We start from the raw sequence: 18,128 nt of genomic DNA, 5'->3' as shown, positions 1-18,128 counted from the left end.
TAAATATAATTCAAATAAATTGTTAAAATTTGATTTATTGAATTTTAAATACAAATCTACGAAATAATCATCATCATCATCATCATTATCATTATCATTATTATCATTGTCATCATAATTATCATAATTATCATCACTATAATCATATCATCATTGTCATCATCATATCATCATTATCATCACTATAATCATATCATCATCATCATCATCATATCATCATTATTACTTATTATATTCTTTATTTCTTCTTTATTTTTTTCTCAAATTTTACTTTTTTCCACAAATTTGTAGTGTGTACCTGAAAATAAAACAAATATTAATATCAAATAAAAAAAATAGTTACATTTTATAAACTTTTTATATTTTATATATATATATATACAGGGTAATTCATTTTAATCTTAACAAGCAAATATGTCGAAAAATATGAGAGATACAAAAAATGTTTCAAACAAAAGTTGTTGGATTTTGAGGGAGACATCTGATGGTGATCTTGCCTTTGACCTAGAGGTCAAATTTGAAGGTCATTCGAAGGTTAAATTAAACATTTTTAATGAAAACCCCTATTTCTCATTACATATTCTTGTAGTTTATCTTGAGATCTTTCCAAAACACTATAATAAAACTGTTTTTGGTTAAGTATTTTCCGAGTTATAAGGCTTGAAAAATACAGCATTTTGACATAAAATATAAAATATTTTGTGATATATTCAGTTTTTTGTAATCTTAAGCGGGGAGCACACACTTTTACATAGACGCATAAGCGTATGCATAAGAAATTCGATTGATTGAATTTCATTGACCAATCAAATTTCTTATGCATACGCTTATGCGCTTATGCAAAAGTGTGTGCTCCCCGCTTTACCTTAATACTTTTATGCACAGAATAATGAAACCAATCAATTGGTGTAAAAAAATACGTAATTGATTTAAAATAAAATATATTACTAATTACATACTTTTTTTTAAAATCAATTATGTATTTTCTTTACACCAATTGATTGGTCTCATTATTCCATAAAAATATTAAGGTAAAATTACAGAAAACTGAATATTTCACAAGATATTTTGTATTTTATGTCAAAAAAATGCTGTATCTTTCAAGTCTTATAACTCGGAAAGTACTTAACCAAAAACAGTTTTATTATAGTATTTTGGAAAGCTCTCGAGATAAGCTACAAGAACATGTAATGAGAAATAGGAGTTTCTATTAAAAATTTTTATGTTGATCTTCAAATGACCGCTAAATTCGACCTTTAAGTCAAAGTCAAGGCCATCATCAGATGTCCCCCTCAAAATCCTACAACTTTCGTTTGAAACATTTTTTTGTATCTCCCATATTTTTCGAGATATTTGCCTGTTAAGATTAAAATGAATCACCCTGTATACAGGGTGTCAGTGAAATTTTCGCCCTTACAAAGTAAGGAGGTAGATTGGCTCAAATTAAGAAGGAAGGACTGCTACTGTTTTGTGATATTCGCAATAATTAACGAAAAATTAAATAAAGAATATCGGCCAATCTGCGTGAGTAGAAGCGCGCGGCGACGAGAGTCGTCCCACTGTAATCTTATACTAGGCGCGCGGCGAAGCGGTGGGCGGATCACTCTCCGAGACATGATAGTGGCGTGCGATATATCGCAATACCGCGCCGAAAAATGATCCGTCCTTTTAGTGGCGAGAAAATGATGCGCTATCATTTCCACACCACCTTGCGGTAGATAGCATGGTGCGCTTTTTTTATAGTGGTTTCCCCCATAGGCCTATTCCACTCTCAATTTAAATATTTGTGAAAATTGTTCAAAATGCCGTTACTGTACGCTGAATGTATCGTAAATGTAAAAAATTGATGATGACAGTACCTTCACAAAAATTGATCCGTGGTTGAAAATCCCTCGATAAAATGTGTTACACACATTGGTAATGATACGGACGTAATCCATTACACGTAAAGCGTGATGTACTGCGTATCGCGAAAAACCAAATTCGTGTGTCACATGACGCACGCTAGTTCCAGGATTTTCATAAAATGCTTCCAGAATTCTTTTTTCATCTCGTACACGAAGACGCACTGCTGGACCGGTTATCCCGATATTATGCACGACACCCAGTTTCACATAATTATTGCACAACACGTAAAAACGTCCACTTGGTTTTCGCCCGGAAAATCATTCCACGTAAATTGCGGCCGCGCGATAAGTATTTTCTCCCGCTAGCCCGTATGCCACAATCATATCCGTATATTCCTGCAGAGTACACTTCATTTTCACTGTTAATTTACTACGCGAACACATGATTTTTACTAAAACTGTCTCAGCTCTCGCAGGCTGTTGCCAGAGTGCATACGCCAGCAGCATGCAACTACAGCTGAGCGGACATGTGAGTGTAATCATAATGCGCAGGCGCCGAGCTCACACGTACGCTTATACTCGCATGTCCGCTCAGCTGTAGTTGCGTGCTGCTGGCGTATGCACTCTGGCAACAGCCTGCGAGAGCTCAGACAGTTTTAGTAAAAATCATGTGTTCGCGTAGTAAATTAACAGTGAAAATGAAGTGTACTCTGCAGGAATATACGGATATGATTGTGGCATACGGGCTAGCGGGAGAAAATACTTATCGCGCGGCCGCAATTTACGTGGAATGATTTTCCGGGCGAAAACCAAGTGGACGTTTTTACGTGTTGTGCAATAATTATGTGAAACTGGGTGTCGTGCATAATATCGGGATAACCGGTCCAGCAGTGCGTCTTCGTGTACGAGATGAAAAAAGAATTCTGGAAGCATTTTATGAAAATCCTGGAACTAGCGTGCGTCATGTGACACACGAATTTGGTTTTTCGCGATACGCAGTACATCACGCTTTACGTGTAATGGATTACGTCCGTATCATTACCAATGTGTGTAACACATTTTATCGAGGGATTTTCAACCACGGATCAATTTTTGTGAAGGTACTGTCATCATCAATTTTTTACATTTACGATACATTCAGCGTACAGTAACGGCATTTTGAACAATTTTCACAAATATTTAAATTGAGAGTGGAATAGGCCTATGGGGGAAACCACTATAAAAAAAGCGCACCATGCTATCTACCGCAAGGTGGTGTGGAAATGATAGCGCATCATTTTCTCGCCACTAAAAGGACGGGTCATTTTTCGGCGCGGTATTGCGATATATCGCACGCCACCATCATGTCTCGGAGAGCGATCCGCCCATCGCTTCGCCGCGCCTAGTATAAGATTACAGTGGGACGACTCTCGTCGCCGCGCGCTTCTACTCACGCAGATTGGCCGATATTCCTTATTTAATTTTTCGTTAATTATTGCGAATATCACGAAACAGTACAAGTCCTTCCTTCTTAATTTGAGCCAATCTACCTCCTCACTTCGTGTGGGTCAAAATTTCCCTGACACCCTGTATATTTTAACATTCTAAAACATAAAATATAAATTTTTAATACATTCGTAGTAAAGAAAATAAACATTCTGAAGTTCTGACTCACTAAATAATATGATATAAAATTCAGATTTTAGAAAATATAACATTTAAAAATATAACATTTTATAATTCATATTTTCTTTGCAGTCATGCTTAATCTATAACGCTTAACGCCTTCGGAAAATCCAAAAGTGATAAGAGAAAAAGGATTACAGGAATTTTTTCATAACAAATTTTTTACAAAAAAAAACATTGAAAAGTTATTAGTTATAACAATTACTTTAAACAAATTCTTCAGAAATTAACAATATGTTATATAAGTGTATATTTTTTTAACACTTTAAATCACTATTCTTTTTTAAAATGTAAGTTTTTGAAACATGGCTACAAAGAAAATGAGAACTTTAAAATGCTTTCTAAATTATCCTTTAAAATTAGAATCTTTTATATTATATAATTTACTGAATCAAAATATTTTAAATAGTATATGTTTTCTAAACATAATAATATATTAATAAAATTAAACACTTTATTATTACCTGATATTATATTTCTTCTCCTTTCTTTTTCCTCCTCCTCCTCCCCTCCCCCTCTCTCTATCTCGTCTATTTTTCTGCTTTAACTTTAAATAAAATCCTTTTTTCTTCTCTTCTTCTATTTTTTTCGTCTTTTCTTCAAACTAAAATAAAGCATATTAATTACATACATTATTTATATATAAATTACATGCATTATATATTTACGTGTATATATATCCTTTCATTATTTTATGCATAAATAAAAATATCAAAATAGCCTATTTCGCCTATTCGTCTCTTATTCATTTAAATGAAACATTTTAAAACGTAAATTTTTTAAGCATGACTGCAAAGAAAATGTTAATTTTAAAATGCTAGTCTTTCTAAAATCTTTTATAATATTATATATAATTTAATGAGTCGAACCTTTAAACATGATTTCTTAATACAATAGTATATTAATAATAAAATTCAACACACTTTATTATTACCTGATATTATATTATATTTCTTTTCCTTTCTTCCTCCTCTCTCTCTCTCTCGTCTATTTTTCTGCTTTAACTTTAAATAAAATTCTTTTTTCTTCTCTTCTTCTATTTCATTCGTTTTTTCTTCAACTTTAAATAAAGCATATATATATTAATTACATGCAACATTTATATATATTCGTCTCTTCTTCTTCATTTAAATGAAACATTTATAAATTACACAACTTACCTGTACGTTCACGAGTCTTCTTATAACTTTTTCTTAACCAAGATTCTTAACCAAGAACTGTCAAATATATAATACAATCAATTGAACAGCGCGAATCGATTGCCACTCGACAACGCGCATCGAGATAACCAATCAACATCACGGAAAAGAGGCAATAATCACTTCGAGACTTTCGACTATCGATATAACATGTCTTTTTTAGGAAGGGAATATTTTAAGTTACCCGGGAAAAAATGATAAGGTCTGTTTTGATCAAATTAGACCAAATTATATGTGGTTAGATCTAAATTTTTAACCAAATTGATTGAGTAAGTTCTAACAGATCTAGGCAATATCTGGTCAGATCTATTTTAGATTTGGTCGGATTTAGATCTATTTATTATATATAGCATTTTCGGTTGCGGTGATCAGAATACATATGAACGGATCTAATTAGATCCGGCTAACTCAAAATGTTCTAATTTTTACTCTGGAGTATACATGCCATGTCCAAGCAGATATGGTCAGACCTAATTAAAATCTACCAAAAACTTAATGTTTTTTTACATTTTGCTGGAGTACGCTAGACCATAACTAAACAGAAATAGTCAGATTTAATTAGATCTGATTGAATTTCCTGTGAAATAAAATATATATGTATATTATATATATATATATATATATATATATAATTATCTATTTTACTATATAGTAAATTCTCATATTGTGTGTGTATGGAGAAAGTAGGTTGGAGATGTGGGTGTGGATGTATTCACAAAATTAATAAAATGTAGGCAAATTTATTTGGAAAAGTATCAATTGTATTTATTTATGAAAACCTAAAAGAACCAATATACTTACAAAATGTTTGTTTACAAAAACATCTTTAAAAGATAATACATTCTTTTTTACATTTGCAATGACTGAAAATATATTTCCAACAAAAATTTAATTTATATGAAAAATAACTTTGATTTTTTCACTTCATTTACACGTTTTTTTCAACATATTAGGATTTTTGCAAATATAATTTCCAACTCGAATAACATGAAATATACATTTAATATTTTTTAATTTAATTAATGTGTATTGATTTTCTTCCTTGATAGGTATTATATGCTTTACTTTTGTGTTAGTCTCATGATGAACAAATATCTTTGCGTGTTCAATAATGAAGCCTTGAAGAACAAAACACAAATCATCTAGAAGTTTAAAAAAAAATCGAATGGATCCATACATTGAGCTATTGTTAGTATCGATTTGAACAGTATAACTATTGGTTTTTACAATTTTATATATCTGAGAAGTATAGACTTGATTATTAATTTTAGCTCGAGCGTAGAAGTTTAAATTTTCAAAACATAGACCTTCTGCTTCAATTAACATAATTTCGACATCATGTAGATTCTTTATTGCTTTTGCTTTACCAAGAAGCTGATTAGTATTGTTTGCCTGATGAGAATTATTAAATTCTTCATTGTATTTACTTTTTAAAGCTTGCACGCCCTGAGCTATTTTGATGTTATTAATAATTTCTTGACCGAGATGTTTCGATCCATGTACGCAATTTGCAATTAAACCATTATAATTTTCAAATGGGAAAGCCGATGTTGCAAACAGTGGACCCCACCGTTTCACACATTCTACAAAATGTAATAATTGATGAACATTATAAGTATATTGTCTATCAGAGTATAATATTCCAACGTCTCTTACGAATAGTCTTAATAAAATTTCTGTTTGTTCTAATTCTGGATAAATATGTATAGGTTTTTGTAATAAATTAAATAAAGATATTACGAAGAGAAGCCAATGTTGAAAATAAATTTCTGGTAAATAATCAACAAATGCTGGAATTGAATAATACAAAATCAAATAAAGATATTCTGATGCCTTATAGAATGAAGAAAGAATTATGCTTCGTGGCATTCTATTAAAGAAATGTGGAGGCTGAATATTTTTTAAAAAATTATCGATTTCTAGGATAGATTTTTCCATATTCCAATTACCTTTCTTCTTGAACCAAAGGTCTATGAACTGTTTTCCAACTCCAAGAAGAGCACAGTGCATATATTCAGGTAGAACACATTTTGCTAAGTCAAGGAAAGGTAATGAAGAAACAATTGATTTGCCTTTAACACCTTTAACTTGTTTGTTTTTGTCTTTTAAGGCTTCTTCACCTTGTATTTGCATTCTTTCATTACTTCGTAGTCTACTTGCTTGATTTTGAAAAGCATATACTCGAATTCTTCTTTTGCTTTAAATTTTTCTACTTTGCCGAGTTTTTATTTCACAAATATTGCAGCCGTACTTGCCATTGTAGTTAATAATATTCTGTATTTGTACACGAGCTGGCGCATCTGCTATTATAAGAGGAGCAACTATCTTTGACGTACAAACTTGATTTGTCATTGGATTTATCCAACTAATACCTTTGTGAAAATATTTGCAAAGTTTTTTACAAAGAGGCTGAAGAAATGTATTCATCAATGGTTTTCGAGTAATATCATACCAAAGATCGATAACAATAATGTACGATTCTCGAAGATGTTCTAGTAGTTCCGCAATCATAAACATTAATGGCCAACAATGGCTTTTCGAGCTTTTTATTAAAGATATACCGTCAGTATTAAGGATTAAAGTTAAATCGTACTCATTTCTTCCATTTCGTGAGTTAACTCTGATATATTTTGATCCATCGGTAATATCAGATATTAAATTATCTTTATGAGCAGCAATACATAGCTTGTTTCCAAGATCCCTGTTTTCAAACATGTGCTTTATTTGATCCTGAATATCTAATTCATAAAAATGAGAAGTACCGTTAGCGCTCGTGCATGATTTGCAAACTTCCATTATACTATTAGTACCATTGTAAAATAAACATTCCTTACAGTAATAATGTTTAATAATATTACAAGAGGGAGCTGCATTTTCAATATATTGAAATAAGCGAAATTGTGTTGTTGGCAACTTATTAGGCTTGGGAAGAAATAACTGCAACATTTTTAATATGGCATTCAAAGCTGCTTTCGTAAGTTTGTGTTGCAGGTATAAATTCATAAGTGTTAAAACGCTTTTAATTACAGTTATTTCACTGTTGTCATACAACAAATCATTGCTGAGTTGATTGACTGCTGACGTTACAAATTCATCTTCAACTTCAAAATTTTCTTCGTAAATATTCCTTTCGTGATAAACACTGGAATCACTTCCTTCATATGTTTCATTTTCACTTTCAGGAGTAGAGTTACTCTCTTCATCATTTAAATCACAAACAAAAGGACCATCACTGTTATCATTATTAGTCATAGAATCATTAAATTCATTGTCATTGCAAGAACTGTTCTCACAATTATTATTGTCTGATTCCTCTCGTAATAGATTACAGCTAGAACTTAATCCTCCGGGAGTTTTTACATTTCTTGACCATCGTTGTAATGTTTTTTTCGGAATCTAAATAAAGAAAAAACTAACATAAAATCATTTAAAAAACTATGAATTCAGGGCTTTTTGTATACTTTCAGACATGCGAAAATGTATAGCTTCAATATTTTTTTATATTTATATTATACATTCAATAGATCTTGCAAAGTGAAATTATATCCAAAAGTTTCCATCTTAAATTCCAATCTCTAAAAACAATTCCAATTTTAATATATCTCATTTTTAAATAATTATGTTGTATTGAATAAATTAAAAAATATTATAATTTTTAAACACATACAGATATCAAATTGTTGAAAAGAAATTCACTACAGTAAGAGATTGATATGAATATTATGTATTTAAAACTTTAAATCTGGCTGACTAAAATTAGAAAAATTATAAATATATATTTAATAATATATAGTTGTCATGAAATATCAAATCAATCTTTAAACTTTATATGAGTAAAATTTACTTACTGGCACATTTAAATCATTTTTCCAAAGTTTATATCTGTTTTTTATGATAGATGAGTGATGATTGTATTGTTCGTCTTCTTCTGATGACATATTTAATTCAATTTTTTTGTATCTGCTATTAGATCTCTATAATTAAAAAAGTGCATGATTTTTTAGTATATATATTATAGTTGCTTAATTAGTTTTACTATCTTCATTAATTTATTAATTATTCTTTACATTATTATACTTTTTAGGATTTCTTTAACGATTACAATATTAATTATGACATTAGAAATAATATAAGTAAAGTAAATAAAATTATAATTACACGAGTACAAAGTATTTTTGGAGAGGTTATTCAATCTATGTGATTTCCATAAATAAAAATATAAATAGTGAACCTTAAATTGTAAAAATGTTTCAATTTATATACTTACCAAAAAGTATAACAAATTGAAATTTTATAATTTAAGTTTATAAAATATAATCTTTATTATTGTCAAACAAAAAGTTTGGCAATATTTGGCCATATTTATTGGCTGTGTGCATTTTGGCGCTCACAGCGCTTGTAAGCATTATTTGTCTTTGTTTAATATTTGATAAATAACAAGGATAAAGACTAAAGTACTTCACTCGATGATGCCATTTCTCGGTCTTTAGCAGCCAATAGCATCAATGCGTACAAATGATGGCCAATGACGTTACATGTCTGTGTGGCACATGGATGTGACGTCGATTTACGTTCGATTTACGTTTGTTTGTTCGTCGCGCCGCATATACACAGAAAAAACCCGGCAGTGTTTGCTGCGTGAGCACGTGTTAATGTTAAGCTTTATAAAATTTATTTTCAAGTCTAATAAAGTAAACTGTGATCAATGTATCTCATTGAGTGCATCGACGATAATTCTTATTGCATTGTAGAAGATGAATATGTTTATGGTGATGGAAAAATTGAAGAACATAGTGTAGTGCACTTTGATTGGAATGGTAGATCACATGAGGGAGTCGTAAAAATGAAGTCAGGTAAGCAAAAATATAATTTTTATATGTGCACACATGTATTATCATTTTTAATGTTGAATAACATATGTGTCATCGATTTCTCTTATTATTTATTTAAATCTATAGATATTAGCATTCGTGCTTCAGACAGAAGTGCACTATAGATCACAGAAATGCCTTAACATATGAATTTATATACATATCGAAATATATATGTATTTCGAACATATACATTTTTCATGTATGTATATGAAAAATGCATATGTGTTTCGATATGTGCATAAATTAGTGTGTTAAGCCATTACTGTAATCTGTGTACGTGTACATAACCTAAATACAGATACTTCTTGTTTTATGAGTCATATAAAAATTTTCAGAAAGTCAGACTGATTTGAAAAAGAAATTGAGAGAATTACAAATGATCGACAAAGCAAATAAAACTCCAGAAGATGATGAGATAAAGGAGAAAAGACAGAGAAAAGAAAAACGAAGCTATTCGCCAGACGAAAGATATCCTCATTCATCAAAAAAATGTAAAATAAATTACAATGTAAGTACTTTTTAACCGTGTAGATGTAAAAATAACTTTATCACAAAAAGAATAAAAAAAATGGAAAGATTATTTTACATATAATTCTTCATGTTTCATTTATTTATAGAATAAAAATAAAAGTAAAAGTATAAAGAATAAAAACAAATCAACAGAAAGTACTATCTCACAAAATAAAATTTCTAAGTTAATTGATAAAAGTGACAAGTTAATGGCAAAAAGTAAAAGTATTAATTATGACATTTCTATTTCCGACTCGAGTGATGAACAAAGCAGTTCACCATCTCCTACCAAGAAAAAGGTATTTACAATATAAAATTATATTATAATTAATATATTTATACAATAAATTATATATATAATAAATTATAATTAATATATATAAATATAATTAATACAAAATATGACATTTTTTAAATAAAAGCATTTATTTAAGGACAATGTACGTTATCGGCGTCAAGATATTATATATCTTAAAGATATAAATCGAAATTTGGGTAAAGAAAATTACAATAGATCGACAAATTTATATGATGGGAAAGTTCAATTGATGAGTCGATCATCTTCTCAATCAAAGCTTATATCTCTTATATCAAAAGCGGACAAACAGAAGAGACTCTTTCAAGATACAATGAAATCAAGAAACATTGATAGTAATAGTGACTTCATCAGTTCAAACGATGAATCTGACAACTTGAAGGATTCTTATCATAACGAAAAGCACAAGAAAAAATTAAAGAAATTGAAAGAAGAAAAATTTAGAATTTTAATACAAAAATGTGAGCAATTATATGGAAAACATTATCCTAATGATGAGGTAATTGTAATATTAATTTTGAGCTTTTTTCAAATAGTTTTGAGTTTATTTTCTAATTGTAAAGAACGGAAATGTTTTCAGATGATACATCTTAAATACAATGTTTATTGTCGCAAAAGAATTTTTGATAGTGCTTTAAGTGTTGCAAGTCAAGTGACGCATTTAATTCGTCGCCTAATCGAGGGAGTTTTTAAAATTGAAAAACTTTTAGACTGTACTTTGACGGGTCAATCTCCTCGGACTCAAGGGAAGGAAAAAATAAACAAGCAATTCGACAGCTTAGATTTTACAGCGAAGATGGCTATACAAGGTAACTTATAAAAAATAATAAAAAAGCCATTATCAATATATGATGTAGTTATTATTTCTCATTTACTGTAATATATAACATGGTCTTATTTAATTTTCTTTTCTAGAATTTTCTGTGGAATATGGAAAATCAAAAAATTGGTCAATTCCATCGGAATCTAGAATCAAACGTACCATGACGCAAAAAATTGGTGAAATGAAGAATCAATTACTTGAACAACGAAATCAGAAATAAAATCATTAAAAAAAAAGATGAATTATAAGGAGAGAAATTTATATTGATTACTCTGACAATGAGTCATATATTTTTTTAACAACTTAAGAAAAGATTTGTGTTGATTTTTAAAGATTTTAAAATGCTTATATCAAACATTACTTAATAAAAAAAGTGATATTCAAAGTGATATTAATAAGTTGGATAAATAAGGGTTATATATAACTAGTAATATCAATGTGTTACAAAATAAAATTACATTAATATGTTATATTATTTTTTATTTTATTTTTTGTTTTTTTTTTAATTTTTCTTAAGTAAACTAACGAACAATGACTTTATTGTAGTTATTTTTAGTTTTTAGTTTATAAACCATTTCTGTTTAATTCTTAAGTGAACACTGCAACGACTTTATTTTTTTATACTTGTTTTTAGTTTTTAATTTATAAACCATTTCTGTTTAATTCTTTTGTGAAGTCATTTGCAATGACTTTATTTTTTTGTACTTGATTTAGTTTTTAGTTTATAAACTATTTTTATGTATTCTAATTTTTAAGTGAACTGCAACGACTTTATTGTACAATTGTTTTTAGTTTATAAACTATTTTTGTGTATTCTAATATATTGATACAAATAAAAATAAAATTATTTTTGTTACAAGTATATTAAAAAATTTATTTAAAAAAATAATATTAATATAAAATCCAAATAAAATTAAATGAATAAAAAAATTAAATCCACTGAAATCAAATTAGATCCGAGTTATCAGATCTACAGTGTATATATCTAACTAGATCCAATTGATTCTAATCAGATATAGACAAAATCCAAATCTAATCATATCTGAGAAACTCGAATCTAATTTGATCAAAACAGACCTTATCATTTTTTCCCGGGTTCATATATTTAGGTTATATTCTTACTTATGAAAGATATTTCCACTTAATTTGAGTGCATTATCGATACCACAAATACAACAAACAGCCATTTTTTTCTTTTTTCGCTTATATTAATTCTTTGCAATATATTTTTCTCTAAAAATATATATATGTATATACATTTATATATATATATATATATGTATATATATATTTTTTTTTTACTTATGTGCTCACATTCACGTCCAGTTTACGTCATAACACGCCATATTGCTTTTGACAGCTTAACAGTCTATAGAATGGAAAGAGAAAGCATAGAGGGCCATTCAACAATCTCTCTCTGTCTTAAACTGTCAATATCCAGCTTCCCTCCTCTCACCTACAAACTATATGAATGCTTGGTCTAGTTATATATGTCATTGATTATACATCATTGAATTCGACAATTATGATAGGATTGGATCAAAAGTATATAATACATTTACATTTTAAATAATAACAATCCGGTAAGCAAAATGTGCGCAATTTACCAGCAGATTGGCAACAAATTTTCACAAAAGCTGCTAGCAGATTAGCATCCGTTATGTCCGCAATAGGCTCACGATTTGCTAGCAAAACCTACTCACAGAATCTGACAGCAGATTGTCAGCAAAAACCGAGCAGGATCTGCTAATATGACTTGACGTCAAATTGTCGGCAGAAACAGAGCAGGATCTGCGCGCGCGTAATCTGATGGCAGACTGGTAGCAGATCCCGAAAAGAATCTGTAGCTTCTGATCATTCATATAAATATGTAATATAAATGCAATAAAATTGATTATTACAGAAATAAGACTATTAAATAAATAAGACTATTATCGGCGAGTTATCGATTAATTACAATTTTCTTCTAATATAACATATAATATGTAATATATGTTATATCGTAGTTATATTTCACATAGTGAAGAACTAATTCAATTTAATTAAATTAATAATAAAGTAAATGGTGAAAGTAATTAAATTTAACTTATAAAACTTGAGATATAATTTATTTAGAATTAAATTCTTCCTTTATCTTTCAAATAGGCAGTAAATGAATAATTTTCCATTTATTCTATTGATTCCAATCAGTTTAATATTCTAAATCTCATCTCTGCTTGTATCAGATATCAGAAATTAAAGTGATAGAAATAGTTACTATATTTTTGATCTTTTATTAATAATCCCGACTTTATATATATATATATATATATATATATATATATATATATATATATTTCTGACAGGATTGCGAGAAAATACATCACATAGCGGTAAGCGAAGAAACTATCGAATCAAATACAGATTGTTGCTAATTTGCCAGATCACGCATCCTGTTTAGCAAAATCCTGTTCCACTTCTGCCGTCAATCTGCAGTCAAATTACGCGCACACAGTTCCTGCTTGGTTTCTGCCGACAATCTGCGTCAGATTCTGTGAGCACGCTCTGCTCGAATTTTGACATCAATTTGTCAACTTAATCAGTAATAACAGCTTTAGTACCAAATTTGTAGCCTTTTTGATAACATTAATTGATAGCAGACACTTGGCATGATCTGCTTTCTACAGACTTTGCTATCTGGGAATTATCTGAAATGACATGTGCATACCTTAAAAATCAATATTTTAACATTTTATTTTAAATATTTTTTAAAATCTTTCTTTTCATTCTTGTCTTTCCAAATGATCAAGTCATCAATTTTTCCTCGAAATTATTTATTTCCCCTCGACATTATTTTGTGTTTTAAAAAATGACAGAGATGTATTCTAGGCATTTTTACGATATAAATATGTAGAACACCTTTTATATGTATAATATAATGAAGAAATAATGATTATGAAGAAATATATATTTTGAAATGATAACATTTAATATTTTCTATAGAAAATTTTCTATATAAAAAAATGATTGATGATTTCTACATTATCATCAAAATCACATTTTTTTAGCACATAATTGTTCATTTGCTACGTTTATTTAAAGGATGTCATTAGAAGTTTAAACGTGACGTCTTCACAACGCAAACGATGATGGAATGATACATGATAATTATCTAGATGTTACTTTTTCTTTTTTTCACATTACCATTTTTATTCATTTTCCTGTATTTGTATAAATCAATCTTTTCGTAATAGAGACTTACAAATAATATTGAATATACTTATTATTGAAAAGACGTTGATTTTTTAAAATATGCGAAATTAATATAATGCAAACTTATAAAACATTATTACAATTTTAACGATTTATAATTGATTTTTATGTGTATGTTGCAGCTAGATCCGTGAGATTGTAGACGAAGGATTCAGAAGAGAATTTAGGTAAAGACTCTTTTTTTATGTATTTCAATATAAATTGATAAATCACTTTTTTATATTCTTTTTACAATATGTTTAATATAAAATAAATATGATATATGTATATGTGTTTCGCTCAATATAATTTTTAAAGCAAAACAATAAAATTTTGACTCTCAAAAATAAAAAAGAAATTGATTTATTATTAAAATAATATGTATGTAGATAAGAGGTTCATCATAAAATCAATAATAATACAGGCCTGCGAGAGTCAGTTACAAAAAGCAGAGTAGGTGAGTTTGATAGATTTTTTGATGATGAAAACGAATCTGACGGTAGAATTTCCCTAGCACGTCAGGTTTTTAAATAATTTGTAATTAAATAGTCCGAAAATGGCTATTTTGATCAATTTCATGAATTTATTACGAGGAAATTTAATTTTTTGAAATATTTTTGACAATGGCATCATATAGTACTAATCTTTACCTTTCAAATCCATTTTCGATTGCCGTTGTAGGATTTTTTTTCGCTAAGATATACAAGTATAAAATTATCAGAAAATTTACGTTAAAAAAAATGTACATAGGCATCAATATGGCAGAGCCATCATCTTGAAATTTAAAAACGCTTACATCTGTCAGGTTCGGTTGTCCAAAAAAATCCTGTAGAAATATATCTAACACAATTGTTACATATTTTGATAAACTTTTCTAAATGTTATACCTTTTTATTGTGATACTGTCCGCCAGTAAAGATAGGATGTATGTGGGAGGAGGTCAGACATGTGTATACGCCCATTTGGTCAACGAACGACAGAATTCATTCGTGATAACGGCATCGACGCATATCCTGTGAAGAAAGCATTCATACATTTATCAACCCAACGAATAATTGCTAGAAAACAATATTCGTGGACTAGAAAAATATGTGACGTGCAAGTGGCTGGATCAGAAATCGAATCCGAGTCTTTCGCTTTCCGAGCAATTGCTCTAGACCACTGTGCTATCCGGACTTCATACCTAATGCCGCCTTTTAACAGAGTGACATGCGACTCCAAAGCAATGGTGGCATTTCGCTCGATGGATGCAATGCCACGGAGGATCCCTGAAAGATCGCTCGCTGACCAAATAAGTGCCGGTGGAGGTATTCGTATGCACTGCATGTTGGCTTCCGACTGGCTTTCCGTAAGAAACGGCACCGACGAGCACAACGCCATAGAGTGACCACATCCCTCAAGATCCCTTTAGTGAAAAACAATATCCCCACTGTGCCAATAACAGTGGCGGATGGACCTTAAATAGCGCCGTGGCAAACCTCCAGTAAAGATAGGGATGTGGGAGGACAAAAATCATAATCCGCCATTTTTAATTTCAAAAAATGACAGGCGGTGTACAAAAATTTATGTTTTTACCCAAATTTTGATTCGTGGTAAGAGAGAGAGGTAACACGGTTGACTTAGAATGGCCTATTGGATCACTATGCATAATCAGTTTTATAACTTATATATATTGTGATCGTGTTTTTTTCGGACCGTACGGGGCTTCACGACACACCTTCAGCGCGATCCGCGATCTCGCGTCTCCACTCCAAAATACTCGCGAAAAATCTCTAAATAATTGGGCGCCAGGGGCTGGAGTTACACAGAGCTCAGTAAAGACATAACGCAACGATGTAAAAATGATAAGAATAAATATCTGAATGACATATGTGATGAAATAGAACAGTATTCGCACAAAAATGATACAAGGGATATGTTCACAAAGATCAAACAAATAACACGCAGTTTCACCCCAAAACATACAGCTATCAGAGCAGAAGACGACACACTATTAACAGAAAAAACACAAATAAAAAATCGGTGGAAGACCTACTGTGAAACATTAATGAAGGCCAACGATGATCTAGGCAACCAGATACAATTAGAACGAGAACCACCAATTCTAAGAGAAGAAGTAACTGCCCCAATCAAAAAACTAAAGGCTCACAAATCACCAGGGGCAGATAAAATTGTGTCGGAAATGTTGACAGCAATTGGGGACACGGGAATTGATACCCTGCACAGAATATGTCAGCTAATATGGAATCAGGGAACATGGCCTGAAGATTGAACGAAATCAGTCTATATCCCATTTCAAAAAGGGACCAAAGGACATTTGTGAAAATCGGACGATAGCTTTAATCTCCCATGCAAGCAAAGTAATGCTACAAATAATATTGGAGCGTCTAAAGCCCTATTTGCTACCACAACTACCACCGAAGCGGACAGGCTTTGTACTAGGACGTGGAACCAGGGAACAGATCCTGAACTTAAGGCAAATCATGGAAAAGTCTAGAGAATTCAATATATCAATATTTCTCTGTTTTATAGACTATAAGAAGGCATTCGACTGCATCCGCTGGCAGAATCTGTGGCATATCCTGGATGAAATGGGCGTATCTTGTCACCTGATAACCTTAATCAAGGCTCTATACGACAATAACATCGGCTACGTCAAAGTAGAGAACGGACTCACTGACCCATTCAAAGTAGGCAAGGGTGTAAGACAGGGATGCTTATTTAGCCCTATACTTTTCAACATCTATGGTGAATGGATTATCGGAAAGGCCTTAGAAAATTGGACTGGAGGAATAACCATCAACGGCATCAAAATCAACAACCTCTGTTATGCCGATGACATCACATTAATAACTCCATCAGAGGAGGAATTGATCAATCTCATCAAACTAATTGAAAAGATCAGCAACGAAGTCGGTCTTTAAATTAACAAAAGTAAAACCAAGATAATGATAGTAGATCGTCAAAACAATAACAGGCCAAATGTAAAAAACCTATACAACATAAAAACAATCAATTCGTATATATATCTCAGTTTTCTTGTCACCAATCAGGGCGGATGCAGTGAAGAGATCAGAAGAAGAGCCGCAATAGCTAAGCAAGCTCTAACAAATCTCAAAAAAATATGGAAAAGATCTCTCTCAACACAAGAATAAAATTGATAAAAACTTTGGCCTTCTCAGTTTTCCTCTATGGATCGGAATGTTGGATATTAAATCAATCAAATAAAAAAACAATACCTTTAATATGCAGTGCTGGCGCAGAATGCTGAGGATCTCCTGGACGGAAAGAAGAATCAATCAGTCCATCCTAGAACAGATCGAGGTTGAGAAAAGACCATGTAACAATAATCGAAAGAATTGCAAAATTCTTTAGCCATGTAGTAAGAAGAAATGGCCTGGAAAGACTTACTCTGGAGGGCATGGTGGCTGGCAAAAGGGCGCGAGGGCGGTCGCCAACAAGATACACGGACTTGATTATCAACCTTACTGGCTCTTCCTTTAATTCATAAAAATGGCAGAAGACCGAGATAAATGGAAAAAACATAGCAGGAAGAATCCCATAAAATCACGATGCTTGAGATCAAGCTACCGACTAAGAAGAAGAAGAAGGTACGGGAGACCGTACCACACAAAATTACACGAAAAATATTGGTACCAAACG

The 18,128-nt window shown here is 30.7% G+C and overlaps 3 protein-coding genes and 1 long non-coding RNA gene across 6 annotated transcripts in view; 2 read left to right on the top strand and 2 right to left on the bottom strand.

Annotated features, from left to right (window-relative positions):
• Window positions 1-18,128, top strand: part of LOC145973431 (protein expanded) — a 530,479-nt gene that overhangs the window by 116,726 nt on the left and 395,625 nt on the right. For all 3 annotated transcript variants that reach the window (XM_083102792.1, XM_083102793.1, XM_083102791.1), the window contains one exon: window positions 14,609-14,653. The gene's annotated coding sequence lies outside the window, so the exon portion shown is untranslated. The remainder of the gene's footprint in view (window positions 1-14,608; window positions 14,654-18,128) is intronic.
• LOC145973475 (uncharacterized) lies at window positions 126-4,730 on the bottom strand. Its single transcript, XR_014439483.1, has 4 exons — window positions 4,673-4,730; window positions 4,447-4,572; window positions 3,977-4,116; window positions 126-298 (listed from the first exon to the last, which is right to left on the bottom strand). It is a non-coding gene; the product is annotated as an uncharacterized LOC145973475 (long non-coding RNA).
• On the bottom strand, window positions 5,467-8,679 carry LOC145973812 (uncharacterized). Its single transcript, XM_083103392.1, has 6 exons — window positions 8,560-8,679; window positions 7,739-8,107; window positions 6,930-7,648; window positions 6,661-6,899; window positions 5,777-6,294; window positions 5,467-5,490 (listed from the first exon to the last, which is right to left on the bottom strand). Exons 1-6 carry the CDS (start codon window positions 8,647-8,649, stop codon window positions 5,467-5,469), a joined length of 1,959 nt encoding a protein of 652 aa, XP_082959518.1. The 5' UTR covers window positions 8,650-8,679.
• Window positions 9,795-11,638, top strand: LOC145973018 (uncharacterized). The gene is made up of 5 exons (XM_083102136.1): window positions 9,795-10,093; window positions 10,203-10,394; window positions 10,530-10,910; window positions 11,122-11,220; window positions 11,327-11,638. The coding sequence occupies exons 1-4, from the start codon at window positions 9,962-9,964 to the stop codon at window positions 11,131-11,133; spliced, it is 717 nt and encodes a 238-aa protein (XP_082958262.1). The 5' UTR covers window positions 9,795-9,961; the 3' UTR covers window positions 11,134-11,220; window positions 11,327-11,638.

This window comes from Camponotus vicinus, unplaced genomic scaffold, assembly GCF_025532165.1.
Source record: "Camponotus vicinus isolate PSW18456_S1 unplaced genomic scaffold, iyCamVici1.0 SCAF_6, whole genome shotgun sequence".
Lineage (NCBI taxonomy): Eukaryota > Metazoa > Arthropoda > Insecta > Hymenoptera > Formicidae > Camponotus > Camponotus vicinus.
This window is presented reverse-complemented; position numbering and strand designations above follow the sequence as displayed.